An 18,343-nucleotide genomic window follows, 5' to 3' on the forward strand; every position below is an offset into this window, starting at 1 on the left:
AAGAACAAAAAATTAGAAATGAAATGGATACTTCAGTACAAATACATCTACTAAAGACTCTATACAGTTTTCTCCTTTTTGACCCTCACAAACAGATCAGCCTGTGGTGTGTAAGGAACTAGAACACTAGATCATCACACCAAGATGTTTCTCTTGTTATTTTCACCTATGTAGTTGTTCATTTTCTCCTATTCAATAGCTTTCAGTGTAACGTCTTAGGCACACAGCAGCTACTCCACGATACTGACCTCTAACTCCGGCCTTTCCATAATCGAAAGCAGCTGATTTTAATGCGACTGTGCTCTCGTGTAAGAGGCTCAGGCTGCATTTGAGTGCAATCAGGTTAAGATTGGCTCCAACGGGACAAAAATCCATACATATGTTGGAAAGATCTGAAAACTGCCTGTATTTCCAACCTGATTACGACTTACATTTTTGCATGGTTTGTCAAAGCAGATCACTGAAATCAAATCAAGATGGAAAGGAGGATAGTGCGGTTTTCTTCTCCATTCTTCCTGTAATCAGCATGACCAGCTGAAGAAAGAGCCTTTCCCCACTCTCACCTGAGGCAAGGTGGGACTCTCCACTGGAGGTTACGCCAATTTTTAGCAACTGCTGCTCTAGTTCCTCAAGTAAATCATAGTTCTTATATCCTACGTTTGTAATTAGCAGTCATTTTATCACAGAGCCATTAGTTTCTACTAATTTAGTTTATTTGTCTTTAAATAATTTGTCAAACAATAAAATGAGTTTCGGCATTATCTTCAAAACCTTCTTAAAAAGACACCAGTGTTTGCTATTTGATATTTAGACAAAAAAATCATGTTAGTAAACTGAAAATTAGATAGCTACAGAGATCAGACCAGCACTTAATGGGAAAAATATGGTTAAAACCTAAATAAAGTTTAAGCTAGGATCTATCTCTGATTCATTTGTCTGAGGGGTGGGGGTGGGGGCCAGCAAATCAGGCTTTAGAAAATTTTTGTGGCATAACTTATCAGTAGAGTCAATCAGATTCCATTAAGATGATAACTGTTGGTGGCACAAATAATGCAAATGTAATAAACATTATGGTTAACAACCTATCCGTTCCCTAGAAAATTCTCAATCATGACTAAGGCCAGAACGAATAAAAAGCTGCAAAGAATAGAGGAATATATTGGGGTTCTTATTATACACATGCATGTTTGCTACAAGAATATTTTCACTTTAATTTTTGCTATTAACGTAAACCATAATTGCGGGGACCGTGTTGCTGGAACAGGAGTGGGGGGAGGGGACAGTTATATAAACAATATACAACAAAGAAAGTCTTTCTTCTCAATACCTGAATACATCAGGTTCCCTTTTAGGCAAAAGGTTGCAGGTTAAATGCCCTCAGCTATCCAAGACATGGCTTATTAGTTTTGTAAGAAAATATTTTCTTATATTTTGACTGAAAAATACCCACTTAAAGTGAACAAAACCATCCTTGTTAGTGAAAAGCAGACCCCCAAAGAAAATTTGTTTCAAAGGCCCAGTAAGGAAAAGCAAGACTAATTTAAGAGGAAAAGCTGGCTCCTCCACACGAGCTTCTGAATCTGGATCTAATAGTCCTCAGAGGCCAGCCGGAGTCTTCCAGTCTTCAGAGTCTCGTCTTTCTCCATGGATCATAGACACTGTCTCTGGGGCAGCAGAATGAGGATGCAAACCCACTTTAAGTAACTATGTGGTCTCTTTCTGGGCTTGAGTTAAAAGGTTGAGAAGTTACACAGCAACAGTGAGTGAGGGGGAAGAGGGCAAACAAAAGTTTGGATTGTTTTAAAGTCGCTCTTCCAAAAACAACTTACTTATTGCTTTTTTTTTTTTGTTTTTAATCTGTGCACCTAAAAAAAAAATCTCGGTTTCCTCTGTGGCAATATGGCTTTGGCCAGTGATACTATAAGTGTCAATAAGTGATTACTGCTTTAAGCAGCACATGAATATTGTGCATATTCCACATGAATACACTGGTGAGATGGTTCAGTCTGTAATAGGCTTGCTGCACTGTTAGGAAGACCAAAGTTCATATACCCAGCATCTACATACATGTCAAGTATGCCAATAACTCCACCCCTGGGTAAGATGCACAGAGACACAGGGTCCTAGGGCCTTACTGGCCAACCAGTCTAGTCAAATTAGTGAGTTCCAGGTCAGTAAGGGACCATGTCTTAAAAAGGTTGACAACAATAAAGGGAAATGCCTAATGTCATCTGGTCTCCACATGCACACACATGTACACATACACATCCATGTCACAAACACACATGTAATCACAACACACAAACACATGTATCCAAGAACTGCATTTTGACCTCCTGGTTCTGTATTGTCTAACACCTCACTAAGTACTCCTCTCCTAGTTTCCAAATGAGCCTAATCCGGCTATTACAGAATAATGACTGCAAATCAGTATAATTATTACAAAGAGTTAAGCACACACATACCAGTAGCTGTTTTCTACAAATTATTATCAAAACAAAGAGAAAGGGCTAATTGTGGTAACATTAACACAGGGTTTTTTCCTCCCAGTGTTTGGGTAAGTTTATTTTAAGCTGTCATATTCAACTAGTAATGATGCAGATAATTTTACAGATTCTATAAACCTTTCTAATCTAAACTCTTCTCAACTGAAAGTTGGCCCCTTCTCCTGAGCAACATCTGCAAAGGCCAAATTTCACAAGAAGCCTTTATTATGGCACATTTGAGAACACACACACACACACACACACACACACACACACACACACACCCCACACACACACATAAACCCATACTTTTAGAAATCTCATGTTTGAAAGCATATTGATACTCCTTCAAATTATTTCAAAACTATTATAAAAGCAAATGAAATGTCCACTCTATATAAATCACAACTTAAGCATTTGTTTCTTAAAACAAAAAGGTAGAATTTTATCTCATGTCCAATGTTAGTATCGGGTTTCTATCATGGATAAACAGCATTTATTGGGTGGAGGAGGGAGCTTTCGGAAGGCAGGCAGCATATGAGCATGATTGTTTAGACCCACCTCCTGGACAGTGCCTCATGGCCATCTTGCATCTCCTGGATTCTGCAATGGTTGGACATAGTATTGTGTCTTTCGCTGGCTTTTTAACAATCTGCCGTGTTCTGGTTTCCAGACCCCATTTAAATCCACACGTGCGGTTGTTTCTGCTACACGTTCCCCATTCGCTCCAATGACCAACTTCACAACCTTCTGATAAAGATTTAAAAGATACAAACACAGACAATAGTTATGTGTCCACTGCTCATTATACTTTACCCATCACCTCCACCACAAATATCAGATAGCAGGTTATGTAACCTGTGAGATCTGCATTCCTAGTTCTGGAACTACAGTTGTTTAAGTCACAGGGCAGCTAAGACAAACAAATTTCTCCTAAGTAACTTAAGGCCTCATGCTTTCCGTCTGTCATGTTTTCAAAGAAACACTGCTGCTCAGGCCTAGGTGAAAAACTGCATCATCTCTAGAAGATGATCTCTTAACAGACAAAACCAAAAACAGAACAGGCTCTTTGCATGCCATGACAGAAGCCAGAAACTGACAGGCTAATTTCGGATGCCCTACTCCAAGTCTATAAGTGTGTTTGCTTTAAGTACTAGGAGGTAGGCAAGGAGATTGTGTGTGTGTGCATGTGTGTGCATGCATGCACATGCATTTCTGATTCTGCATATTCTATTCATTAACAAGTATGCTGACAAATTTTATAGCCTCTATATGCTGTATAATACTAGTGTGAAAAATAACAGACATCTACTTCAAGAAAGGTATCTCATTTTCCTAGGCATGGGTGGCATTTAGTATCCCTTTTATAAGATTATTGGGTCGTGGTGAAGACGGGAGGAGTAAGGCTATGCAAAGCTGAGCCTCCTAATGGAACTGTCACTGAGAAGCTCCTCACCTGAGCACATGAGGCCCCCAGCCTGGAGTCTACAAGTGACATACAGCATTTCCAATCTCAGTAGGCAACAGGACCAATTCGATATTTTTTCAAACCCATTTAAAACCGTTATATAGGCCAATGCACAGGATTCTGTCATGAAATATTATACACATTTCCATCCACAATTTGAAATGCGATTATAATACATTTATTTCCAAACCACACTTTTAAGTAAATTTTCTCCCACAGCACTTTGCAAAATATTGCAGCAATATTTCTACAGGAAAGAATTGTCAAGTTCCATTTAAGGAAATGAGAAGTAGAATTGATGATCGCTGTTTATCAAAATGGATACATAATACACCTAGTAAAATTTGAGGGAGATGGGCATGAAATTATAGTTAAGAATCATTAATGTGTTTGTCAAATGCAGCAAATTTACCTGTTAATCAGTGGCACGTGCACAGTATTTTATAAGCACCAAGGTGTGAAGTCACATAAAGTTTCTAAGATCTGTAATTATTTTTCATGTATATTAAAGTATACATTCTATAGATCTAAAACTCAGTTAACAGCAAATCTACTTTAATAAATTTTGTGAAATTCAGTCAGTCATCAAGAAAATACATGTTGGCCCAAAAGTATTCTTTCAATTTTTTTTTTACACAGATGGCTTAGCAAGAAGGTCCATGGTTCATTTCCTGCATGACTAAGGCAATAGGATGGCTGGCATGATTCTGCTGGGATGTTTTACTATTCTACTAAGTAAAATGTTTTTCTCTAACAGTACTAATAACTTAGATAATAAGAAATGGATATATTACAGATGATAAACTTTATCAGTCCTTAAGTACCCTAACTTGGCAAATACATAACTAGCAAATTTGGAAACAAAGCTATCCATCATGATGCCTAAAATATTCGGAATCAGCAAACAAAAGCCCTTTTAGTTCTGATGAACAATAGAACCCATTTACTGCTAGGTTGACTATACCCAACACGAGTATTCACAGAAGCAGGCATGAAATTTTGAATTTTGAAAGTTACATTAAGAATTACTCACCTACACACTCCATGGTCTCATCTAGTGGTGCAAAACCCTCCGGACATTCATCAAAGCAGCGGCCTCTATGCAAATAAAAGCCTGCTTTGCACTTGGTACAAAAGTCTTTGCTAAAGCAAGAATCACAGTTTTCTATTCTGCATCCTACAAACAATTTTAAAGAGAAAAAAATAGTTAAAGAATGTCATGTATTTTAAAAATCACTGTTACACAAATGCATTGGCTACCTCAAGCAAAATACTAATGGCAGAGAAATACATGCACATGCTTTCATTTACTTATGTCATAGCATTCTGATGTACTCCTAACTCTCCCAACAGCTTGCCCTGTTCATAAGCTAAGTCATGATGCCAGCAAAGGACTTGAGACAGCTGTTTCCTGCAGACATGTTTGGAAGTTCAAATGCGATTAAAGCAAATGGTTACAAAGAATGACATCTACGCTGCCTTTCAAAGTCCACAGTAGGAAACAGAACTGGAAAATCTTGTGGAATATATTCTGTTTTCAGATAGTCAGGGACGAAAGATTTCAAGTTTCAAAGTATATGTAAATGCCTCGTATGTTACCTAAAGCACAGGTCCATGCTATCTCCCTTTTTGTTCAGAGAATGATGTGACATGGGCAATGAAAAGATACATTAGGTCATTTCTGTGAGAACATCACTGCGCAAAGGCCTTTACATACATTCCCACTTACTCTTTCCCACTGAGTGGAGCCCACAATTTGTAAATGAGGATCCTGAGCATTAAAAAACAGTAAGTCACACAGGGTGTAGTGGCTGCTTTGTTTCTGACTCAGCTTTCCTTAAACCCAGTCTCCTTTCTTGATAACTGGGTGGTAACATTTGATAGAGGCTGCTAGTAACAGTTTGTGAAACAGAGACTGCAGGCCCAACAGACCAGGTTTGGAACATTAAGTCTGTCTCATGAGCTCTGCAACTTTGAATAGCCACTTGCCTCTCCAGACCTAGGCATTTTCTCATATAAAGTAAGAGACCACCAGAACCTTTCCAGATTATGATAAAGATTTGCAATAATGTATACACCCACTGACACATAATATGATGATAGAAGTAACAGGTAATTGGAACTGTGTATTTTCAACCACAAGACAGAGTGCTCCAACGAGGTGTTTAAAGAAAGCAATTAGAATATGTGAATTCTAGATCAGATTCTCTGGCAGTCAGTGAATTCTGGACCAGACATAGGTGTCAGGCACAGGTAGCAGTGAGTATGCTTTCTGAAGAGACTAGGAGACGGATGGCAGGTTGGTTAACTGAAAGGCCATGCTTTCAACAGAATGTAGTCAGTTGTTACTTGTAACAGTTTAACTGGTGGTGATCCTCAACTGGTGGTGATCCTCAGTATCCAAAGGAATATGCAAATTGAATAGGACCTCGTCCATTCTTTTCCAAGAATACTATCCCAATATATGTATTGCCATCAAAATTCTGAAAAGACTTAAGTCATACATTTCCTACAACCCAAGAGATAATTGGGGTAGAAAACTTAACTGAAATAAAATATTACAATGTCCTTAAATTTTCAAATGTTAAGAAAATAATTCCAGAAATTAGAAGGTTACAGTGTTGAATAAAATAGATTATGTGACAGTAATTTCTAAGTCATAAGGACAAAATGGCAGCTCTCTGACTTTCTGTTTTGACTCTCTACATATCTGCACATTAAATGACCACAAAGCACCCAACTAACTACCAGCAAATGCAGAACCAGAACACCAAGTGTCAATGGGTCCACCATTACAATTTGGCATTGTCTCTTTGCTGGGGGAAGAAAATGGTGGGTGTGGCGATATAGCTTGTTACCTTATAAAAATTTATTTGTAGCCTCAAATGCTGTAACTTTAATAAACAGAGGTCTATGACTGGTCAGAGGCCTCTCAATCATGGTCAAACTACATGACCAGTATGTCCACAAATTGTTAGGTTTCTTGCTACAGTTTTTGAAAAGGCAGGAGGCCATCATTGTTCCAGAATCATTTTCCAAGACTTGGTAAGCATTTCAAAGGATGAAGCAGAACAGGGCAATGGGTCATATATAATTGTAAATATATATGTTGTTTTAAAAGTGAAGATTCTACACTTCATCTATCAGTCATTACCTACAAGGTCTGATTTTGCTTTTAAATATGGTCTGCCCCATTGGGTCTTTCGGCCAAAAAGTTACAGCAGCAAGCATTTGGAATTGATTTTCCAGGGTCTCTTACTGGTCTTCACTGTTACATAAGTTCCCCTTTCCTTGTGCCATTCCTTGCTTCTGGTACCACTTCACAAATGCAGAATTTCTCAAATGCCTGTCATTCTCAAGACAGTCCCTTGGGACTATTTCAGGCATAAATCTTGCTGGAGAAAGCTTAATTATGTACTCTCGAATTTGATATATTTGATACATGGATAGTAGAATACTATAGCCATTAAAAAAGTACACTGGGAAAGTGCCAATAGCCTATTGTGAACTGAAAAAAAAAGGCAGGCTACAAGTTACATTGTAACATGAGATAACAAAGACATAGGTACAAGGGTGCACATGTATATGTGCGTGCAAAGTACATAGGAAAGTTAATTTGAGGGAAGGGTAGTAGAATTGTGAAATGTTAAAAAGTGTTATGTGTCCCTAAATCCAATGAAACCTTTATAATTGCAATTTAGTTATATACTGAAAATAACAGAGACAATTATTTAAAATAGTTTAATAAACTACCTGGGTTTACAAAAAAAAAAGCTTCTATATTAACACTATGAAATCGCCCTTTTGATATTATCATGGAAAAACAAGGAACATTTTAGGTCACATCTCAGCCCTTTCTAGATTTGCGAACACAAAGTTAGAGCTTTAATCTCACATAACCTGCTTTAACCTTCTCACTAACCTTATGCTCCTTTCATCTTTCCTTGCCAGGTCCTGTTTTCTAAAATTCTAATGAGTAACACTTACCTTTCCGTTAGAAGAAAAGAACACTCTAAACTATTATCTATGCAATAAGACATTCTTTAAATGCTATGGCTGATGTTGAATGCACATATGTAGAGCTTGGCTGGCCCTCCTGGATTCTATGGATTCACAGCTTATATCACACATACAGCTTGCAGCTCTTAACCAAAGGCCTTCTAAACTAGCAATGTGCAAGCCTCTTTCCCCAGAAATTCCACCTTGATGTCCTTTAGCACATGAAGACCTTTTCAACAGCCCCAGGCTCCCCAGCCCAACCTGGCCATGTCTCTAAGAGGCAAAGCTTCTGAGTGAGAGAATAATCCCTTTGGGGGCCTCACAGTCTTACACTCAGCCAGGAGCCATTTCCCCAGAACTGCATACGCTTGTTACCCTCCTTTTAAAATAAGTTTCTCTAATTCTTCCTTTCCATACAAAAGTTCTTCTAAATAAAATTTTGAAACATTACCAAATCTTTGAATAACATACAGAAAATTTCTTTCTCCCCTAAAGGCAAGCCAGGATCTTAATCCATCAGAAGGGCCAATGTCTTCACTGTTTCTTGTAGGTGTTTAGGAAACCTCTTCATAACACATAAATGTAATGGGTTAAACGCCATTTAGAGGCCAATGGGAAATACAGTAGTTGGTTTAACCTTTGAAAAATTTATACTATGTAATAGGTATATCAAAATTTACTAAGCATAGGCTTTTACTGTAAAAGAATGCATTTTAAGTCCTCGTTCAGAAATGTAAGAACCTACTTTAGCCAACTTACATGCTTCTTAATTACAGCGCCTCCTCAAAAATGCAATCCACCATGTGAGGACTGCCAATGATGGTTTAAGTAAAATTACTGTCCAAGTGAAACTGTGGCCAAACGCAGGCTGACAGGGCTGTCATTTGGCCACAAGGGCTTTTTCTAGTCAAGAAACAGAAAAGCATGCTGGGCACCCCCCTCGGCTGTCCTCCGAACACCACCCCATACAGTCTCTAAAGTAACAGTTTTCAAATTATACTGCAGTCTATTTCATACCAAGCATTCCCCCAGAACCTAGTATGTGCTGAGGAGGCTGCCAGACCCTAAGAACATGGTTCCTAAACACTCAGCCCCCTATCTCAGGCATGCCAATGCCAGAGTGATGGGCCACAGCCACGTGGCACTAGCACAGTATCAAACAATAACAGAATACAGAGTAGAGAAGTACATGTTGGCTACTATACAGGCAGAGAGATCATGGGCTCGTTGCTGTTCTGCCACTAAGTTTTCATTTCAATTTACGAATTCTCCATATCTAGCACAGTGCTGGATGTGGAGTGGAATTATAGCTCTTGCTGAGTAAACAATCATGAATGCCATTTGAAAGCTTAAATTCCTTAACTATCTAAATACTAAGTAGGAGATTGCTAGCATGTTCACTGTACAGAGCCCTGGTGTGAAACAGAAAAAACCCAAGCAAACCTTCCTCAATAGCTATAGAGAAGTGAATCACAAGGGAAGTAGACAATACCTGAAAACAATTGAAATTGAGAGGATGATTATCAGGTGACACGGGTAATATACACTGTGGATGTTAGGCTCATTTAGCTAAGTACATCTTAAAGAGACATAGAAACACACATTCCTTGACAACATTGAGGAAGCACAAATGGCCTGGGAGAGGCCTGGGAAGAGTGGCCTTAGTGGGAAAAGGTCAGAGCTGGCCATGCTGTGTTCAGAAGCCATGGTTTAGAAGCAGAAGTTATCCACTGTTTATGTGGTTTTTAACTATTTAGCTAACAATTAAAATTATTAAGAATAAAATTGGGTTCAAGGTTAGGGACTTGAAGTGGCACAGTGTCTGGTAACCATGAATACCTGAGCACAAGAGCAAACTGGCCAAAATATAATGGCCACTGTGTTTCTCCATCTAGACAGATAAAAACCTGCAAAGGTCAGGAGACCTGATGGATGAGTGACCTCAAGAAAGGCACTTGGGCACGCAATTGAATAATAACATGACTACTTAATACTAGAGAAGCTGTGTGTGTGTGTGTGTGTGTGTGTGTGTGTGTGTGTGTGTGTACGTGAGCTTGCGCGCGCACCTGCAATAAATGACTGGACCAAGAATAAAACTGTTTCTTACAGATGGCAGTCTTTAAATATACTTATCATTTGAGGATTCTACATATTCACTTACATTTTCATTGCATTAATGATTAACTATGTGTAAATGAAAGTTATTTTTCTATATGAAGTATTCTGGAACTTTTGACCTTCCTTCCATCCATTACCTTGTTCCAGTTGGTAAGTTCATTTGTTTGTTCCCCCTACCCCATCTCCCTGACATACAGTCTTCCTACGAAGCCCAGTTTGGTCTTGAGCTCATGACAGTCTTGCCTCAGCCTTTTGAGTACTGGAATAAGAAGTACGTTCTCTTAGTAAGACAACATTAAGGGTCATTAAGGCAAAGCGAATCCTAATCTTACTGAGTTGCCCACAGGCCCGTAAGAGAACTAAAGAATCTATCCTTAGGTCTTGCTTATCACAGTGCAGCTGGAATAGCCAGTGTTCTCATCAGACTCATAGTTGTGCCTCTGATCCATGTGCCCTCTTCTATACTCAAGATAACTGGATCGCATTCAAGTTAATTGTGCTCACTAGTAAAGACAGTTTTGACTTGAACCAATTCTACTGGGTTTTCCCCAGACTTCAGCAAGGATGTCTATTAAGTGAGTGATGCTGTTTTTCTACATTGACCTGCAAGTAGTTGAACACTAAAAGTGAAAACTCAAGTGCCCCCCTTTATTTTCTTTAGTCTGAAATGCACTAAACCTCCTGAGGAGCAGTGTGTAGCTAAGCTCTGTAGCAAAAAAGAAATGAGCTTAGTTTTTAGGTTGTAGTTTTTAATCAATTCATATTGTGGTGAAATTATTGTACTAACATATTAGAAATATGTAATTTTGGTAACTTAAAATTTTCACTGAGGGATGTTTATAATCTATTGCCAGTTTGGAAAAGGAGTGTTGCAAAGTAGCATTTGAAATTAGAGATGTCTAAAAAATATGCAATTTTAAGACTCTTCAGTTTATGTTGCTGTCAATGGTTCTTAAGACAAAAATTCCTGAAAGTCTAATTTTTCTGTGTTTGGAATAAGTCATCCTTTAACATCTATTTACTTTTACCCTATAATGAACATAGAAACCTCTAGGAATCCCTGGGACTGGGAGCTCTTAGACTGATACAGCAGTGACTCGGGGACTAGGTGCCTTCAGAACAGAGTGCCTCTCTACCCTGAAATGAGGTGCTGATGTGAAGTAAGCAACCGGTGTGCAGCAGGAGGCACAGGGCTTTGAATAGGAGGACAATCTCGGAAAGAGAGAAGGGGTAGCAGAGGGAGAACAGGCAGCGAGCACTGATGGCTACCTGTGGAGTCATCTACTCTGAGTAATAAATACCAGGAGTTAGGACACTGAGGACTCAAAGTGTCTTAGAGGTAAAGATGGTCAAGGAGAAACCTTTCTATGTCTATCTACATTCTTCACTAGTGAGGAGGGGTCACCTAACTTAATTCTTTTAAACAGTAAAGTCCTAGGTTAGGTAAACTTTACCACTCAAAGTATAATCAGGTCAGGTGAATGAACTCAGCCCAGAAAGAGGTTAGTTTTGAGATAGGTAATGAATTCTGCTGTGAATCTGCCACAGCACTCTCCTTTGACAGTGTCTTAGTATATAACCAAGGTGGATCTAACACTCAGCATCCTGCCTCTGCCTTCTTGGTGTCCAGTGAAAAGCATGCCCTCCCATGTGAAGCATTCTTTATTTTGATTCCTAGAAATAATATGCTGCCAGGCAGTTTTCTTCACAGACTTATTTTGAACTTAAATCTTAATCCTTATTTTGTGTAAGTACCAAATTCAAATTTGTGAATTACATTGCTAGTACTGTCTCTACACTATTTTAAATATGGTATCTTTTCCACTCTCAAAAAAAATAACCCAAAGAAATATTCAATCCAATATAAAACTAAATAGTCACATACATAATTGGCTTCTTCTCTCACTTCTCAAGTGTTGCATATTTGAAATTGCACTGCAAACAGTTGGAATGAAGGAACAAGTCCTTTGGGAAGGCAACACCAGGCTCTAAAGGGATTTGTGTTTCCATTTAGGGAAAACGGGATAAAGACAACAACCGCAAAGTAAAATTGACAAGAAGAGAATTTGAATTATAAGACAAATTAATATTTCATATCAGATTTCCAATTCTTGCCAGCAGCCGGTCCATCATCTTGGTCACTCCTTGTACTTTTCCTAGTTTGGTAACTTGTCACCCTATCATCTTAAGGTGGAACCACAAGAGTGCAATAAAGTTCAGACCAGAGTCCCCATTGGAAATTATCCCATTGCAATTCTCTCTGCCCAGGCTGAAAGAATAATCCAAGTGTCTTCTAGTGCACAGCTCCTCCTCCACTTGACTTCTACCCAATGGAAAGGAAAATAATTTCTCAATTCCTTCACTCTTTAAACAGGCTTAGATTAAGGATTCAGAGCTTGAGAGTAAATGTTATAGAATATAGACCATAAGGTCTCTGTTGAAACTATTCAACTCTATTAGAACAGGAAAGTAGCCACAACTCACGCATCACAAAGCATAGCTGTTTTCCAATCAAACTTTATTTATGAACCCTTAAATCCCACCAGTGCATTAAAAACTAAAACACGGGACCAGGCATAGTGGTGCACACCTTTAATCCCAGCTTTTGGGAAGCAGAGGCAGGCTGCTTTCTGAGTTTGAGGTCACCCTGGTCGACAAAATAAATTCTAAGACAGCCAGGGCTACACAGAGAAGCCCTCTCTGGAAAATAAATAAATAAATAAATAAATAAATAAATAAATAAATAAAACAAAGAAAAACAAAAACAAAAACACATCCAGCCAATGCTTTACTGTTCAAAGCATAGAGTGCAAGGTGGTATAAGCCTTTTAAAAGAAATTATTCTGGGACCAGAGAGATGCCCCAAGTTCAGTTCCTACCACTCACATTGCAAGTGTAGGTATACGATGAAGACACTTGAAGGAAATGGCTAATAAAAAACTCTGATAATGTCACATATATTGCCAAATGTCTACAAGGTCAGCAATCAGATGACTGAGGCAAGAGAACTACAAAACTTGAGAACAGTCAGGGCTATGTGGAAAGACACTGTCTCTAAATAAATGAACAACTAACTACAACAAGCCCTGACCCAACCCATTAAATGACTGATACCTTAGTCATAATGCTCCCCCCATCACAAAGACAAAAGTAGTGTTGTTCAACCATACCTAGGAGGAAGACTATGATCTTTCAAGGCTACACATTTTTTCACATGACGTTATTACTTTAATCAGTGATTGTGAAATTATGACTCAAAACAGAAGAAAAAGTTCCAGTTTAATTTTTGTGGCTGGGATAAAATATTTGAACAAGAGTTGTAGTGGATTTGGCCTAATGCTGCTTGTATTCTTATGTTAATTTGGGTCCCTAAATTTGTTTGCATATCATGTAAGACACTGCCCCCAGTTGGTTCTGATTGGAAAATAAAGATCCTGGCAGCCAATGGCTGGCCAGTGAAGATAAAAGCAGAACTTGAGATTTTCCCAGGCTTGACAGCAAGGGAAGAGGAGGAAGGAGAAGACCCACCATGCTCAGAGAAGAAGGAGAAGGAGAAGGAAAGATGCCACACTTGAGAATAGTGAAGGACAGGGAGGCATAACCAGTATATGAAGAAACCAGGAGAGGGCAGTCCAGTTCAGCAGCCTTCTGCATCCAGGACAGCCAAGATAGACTTTAGAATTTTGTAAGTACTAATTTGGGATTATTGGTGGGAGGGGGATTAACCACATGGAGGTTAGGAAGTAGCCTGTTTGTTGTGCTGTTTAAAGTATATCAAAATATAAAGACTGCATGTGTGTTTTCATTTGGGAATGTAAAACATTGAGATGGATAGTGAACCCACCAAAAAGTATTGCTACCAAAATTAGCTAAGATGAGGAAAGGCTTTATTTGGCTTTATTTGGATCAAGGTTACTATCCATCCTGTGGGGAAATTAAGATAAGAGTCAAGCAAAAAAAAAAATCACATGACATCCAGAGTCTAGAATAGAGAGAAATGAATGCATCAATGCTGTCTGCTAAGTTGTTTCTTCTCTTACCTAGGTTTCTTCTGCCGATATAGGGAATGGTTCTGTTTCCTATGGGCTAGATCTTCCCAGATTAATAAACAATTGTGCCCATGGGTAATATTAAACAATTCCTCAATTGATACTGCCTTCCCAGGAAATTGTAGACTGTGGTAAGTTGACATTTAAAAGTAATAGCAAGTCAATAGTCAACATCAAACTAAATGGAGAAAAACTTAATTCCACTACAACCAAGGATAAGACTAGGCTACGTACTCTCTTCCTATCTATTCAATATAGTACTTGAAGTTCTAGCTAGACCAATAAGAAAACTAAAGGAGATCAAAGGGATCAAACTGGAAAGGAAGAAAAGGTATCACTATTTGTGAATGATATGATAGTATACATAAGTGACCCTAAAACTACTACCAGAGAACTCCTACAGCTGATAAACACCTTCAACAAAGTGCCTGGATATAAAATTAACTCAAAGAAATTAGTAGCCCCCCCCTTTGTACAAATGATAAACTGGTCAAGAAAGTAGGGGAAAAATCACCCTTTAAAATAGCCACAAATACTCTAAAATATCTTGGTATAACTCTGACCAAGAAAGTGAAAGACCTATAAGACAGTAACTTCAACTCCCTGAAGAAAGAAATTACAGAAGCTAGAAGATGGAAAGATCTCCCATGCCCCTGAATAGGTAGGATTAACATTGTGAAAACAGCCATCTTACCAAAAGCAATCTATAGACTCACTGCAATCCCCATCAAAATTCCAGTACAATTCTTTACAGATCTTGACAGGGAAATTCTCAAATTTCATATGGAAAAAAACAAAAACTCAGGATAGCAAAAACAATGCTGCACAACACAAGAACTTCAGGTATCACCATCCCTGACTTTGAGCTATACTACAAGGTAATAGCAATTAAACTGCATGGCATTGGTATAGGAACAGACAGCTTGATCAAGAGAACCATATTGCAGCCCCAGAAATAAACGTGCACTTGATTTTTGACAAAGAAAGCAAAACCATTCAATGGGAAAAAAAGCATCTTCAACAAATGCTGCTGGTCTAACTGGATGTCTGCATGTAAAAAAATGCAAATAAACCCATATCTATTACCCTGCACAAAACTCAAGTCTAAGTAGGCCAAAGACCTCAACATAAAACCAGATACACTAAATCTCGTTGAAGAGAAAGTGGGGAATAACCTTGAACTCCATGGTATAGGAGACGACTTCCTAAGCAGAACACCAATGGCTCAGGCTCTAATATCAACAATTGATAAATGGGACCTCAGGAAATTGAAAAGCTTCTGTAAGGCAAAGGACACTGTCAATAGGACAAAACAGTAGCCTACAGATTGGAAAAGGATCTTCACCAACCCTACATATGACATGGTGCTATTATCCAAAATTTATGAAGAACTCAAGAAGTTAGATACTGCCAACCAACTAGTCCAATAAAAAAAGGGGTACAGAACCAAATGGAATCCTCAACAGAGGAATCTCGAATGGTGAAGAAGGACTTAAATGTTTGAAGTCCTTAGTCATCAGGGAAATGTCTACCAAAACAAATCTAAGATTTCATCTTAGCAAGATTTCATCAGGAAATCTTACACCAGTAAGAATAGCCAAGATAAAATGATCAAGTGATGACACCCTCTTAGAGGCAAAGGAAAGGGGGAATGTGATGAAGAACTCTGTGTGTGGAGGTGGGGGGAGATCAGGAAGCAGACAATGTCTGCAATGTAAATAAATAAAATTATTAATTAAAAAAGCTACACAGTGAGTTCCAGGCTAGCCTGGGCTACCTGGGAACCCTATCTAAAGTAATCCTGTCATCATGAATTCTGAGTCAATCTACCCAGAACAACTTCTCATTATATAGTAAACCTGTACCTAAGTACTTAACATTTTATTTATGAACAGATGCTGATTTCTCCATATTTTATTTTCTATTTATAATATTCAATCCTAACAATGCAGAAAACACCTATAATCTTCATATATACCTGTCCCTTCACTGATACACTCAACCCCTACATTTTGGAAAGGGTATGTTAACCTGTTTCGGTAACTTCATCCAGCTAATGTAAATATACAACCTGCTTGCACTATATTCAGACAATTGAGAAAAATGTATAGAATAGAGAAACATCTATTATAGCACAGGACAGAAGCTAAACAAGTAGTGTTGCTGTGACATACAATCAATCTGATTATCTTTGGGTTTAACTAAATGACAGGTTTTTAACATCAATATAGCTGTGTGCTGCTTGTGAGTTAGGGTGGTAGTTAGGATGAGTGAGGAGAGAATATTGAACAAGAAGCCTATGATTGTGCCTGTTGACATTCTTGTTGAATCCCATGGTTACATGTGTCATTTTTCTTTGAGACCTATCTGTGTTTACTATTTGTCAACTTTGTTTTGAATTTAATATTTTTAAGACAATCTTCCAGGTAGAAGAAAGAAGGGAGTTTACATGTTCTGGAAAATATACTATATGCCAGCATTCATATTAAAAATAAATGCATAGTTTTATTTGCAAAAAAAAACAATACAACTAAAATACTACTCTACACACTTTTTTCATTAACACCTAGGTAGGGACAAGGAAAAAATGTCTCCTATTGGTAGAGATTTGAACTGACACTTGTGCACACATTATATAAATATGCAGAGGACCTGGGCAATACCTAAATACCTAAAGATTTTAAAATATGTACTATAATTGAATGTACATGTTAAAAAGATGAATCAGGCAAATATGAAAAAGTATGTTTGTACATGGAAAAAAGAAGCATTCATAAATGAATACTCCTCAATGTTCCTATAATTCTTAAAGGCTGAAAGTGAGAATCTAATGAGTAATTAGCTAAATATTGCATATAAGATACAGAAATATATATATTAGCACAGAAATAGCCATAACTCATTGAACTAAAATCAGTCACAAATATGACATGCTTGTAAGGAGGGAAGACAAATTGTGCAGAGAAACACATTTTTGAGAACCGAAGCAAAGACATTAACCTTCAGTATCTTTGGGAAATGTGTTGCTTTTGGTCCTTGCATTTGAATTTTATTAAGATTCATTTCTAAGCTTTCTAAATAGGGGAATATGCAGCAATTTAAAAGTAGAACTTTTATGTAAGTGAATTTGCTAATAAGTGAGAAAGAGAAAATGTGACAGAAACATCACCTAACATATCAGGGACAATAGAAGCTTACATTATCTGTAAGTATGCTCACAGCATACTTCAATAGGCTATTCCAGTGCTATTTTCATGAGCACTTATGAATTTTACAAACTTCATTCTGTAGATTCCAAGAAGCCACCTTCAGCCAACATATAGAGCAAAGTATTCCTGTACAGGAGGCTGGGGAGATGGCTTGGTGATTAAGAGCATTGAATGCTCTTCCAGCAGTCCTGAGTTCAAATCTCAGCAACCACATGGTGGCTCACAACCATCTATGATGAGATCTGATGCTCTCTTCTGGTGTGTCTGAAGACTGCTACTGTGTACTCAAATATAATAAATAAATATGTTTAAAAAATGCACAGGAGAATAAGATACTCAAATTTGACTAGAGGTGATCTGAGCCAGTAAGAACAGAAAACTGTTTCCAGGTGGACCACTGTCTTATGCATGGTAAAATCATAAACCTTAAAGACCAAAAATACACTTAGAAATTCAACCAAGCTATTGATACTTGTAAGATATGTCCCTCAAATGATCGAAACAATTTCATGAAATAAAGGTAAATCCAAATTTCATTTAATCCTAATATTGCTATCTTGACTACTGGTACAAACTATTCTGTTACTTGACTAGAATGTTTTGTTAAAACAAAACAAAACAAAACAAAAACCTAAACACCTTAATTACATCTTTACCAGTAATGGTACTTCTAAAAAAATTTATAAATTTAAATATATATGTATATATATTTGTAAATCAAACAAAAGCTGGAAAAGAAAAGGAAAAAGAACTATAAAATTAAGATTAAATCAAAGATTTTTCATTCATATTAAAATCATTTGAAGGAGATAGTTGGTTGGTTTGCCAGCAGTAATTTCTCCTTATAAAGTTCTATCAAGCAAGCATTTTTTGATTAGGATAATGAGAAATGGTCAATCTAAATAACTGAAAGAATGTGTCTAACTTACGAAGTACCTACACAAAATACAAAGTATAAAAGTTCTCTTATCTCACCTTATTCATACTTGAAAGTTTTAGTTTAGAGAATATCTG

The 18,343-nt window shown here is 37.6% G+C and overlaps 1 protein-coding gene across 9 annotated transcripts in view; it reads right to left on the reverse strand.

Annotated features, from left to right (window-relative positions):
* Rspo2 (R-spondin 2) overlaps positions 1-18,343 on the reverse strand; it is a 136,662-nt gene that overhangs the window by 49,502 nt on the left and 68,817 nt on the right. For 6 of the 9 annotated variants that reach the window (XM_087558656.1, XM_087558655.1, NM_001439808.1 and 3 more), the window contains 2 exon segments: positions 4,988-5,131; positions 3,048-3,236 (listed from right to left, as the gene is read on the reverse strand). In XM_087558656.1, the coding sequence (XP_087414782.1) occupies positions 3,048-3,236; positions 4,988-5,131 (333 nt within the window). 9 annotated transcript variants of the gene reach the window in all.

This window comes from Rattus norvegicus, chromosome 7, assembly GCF_021556685.1.
Source record: "Rattus norvegicus strain SHRSP/BbbUtx chromosome 7, alternate assembly SHRSP_T2T, whole genome shotgun sequence".
In the NCBI taxonomy this organism is placed as follows: Eukaryota; Metazoa; Chordata; class Mammalia; order Rodentia; family Muridae; genus Rattus; species Rattus norvegicus.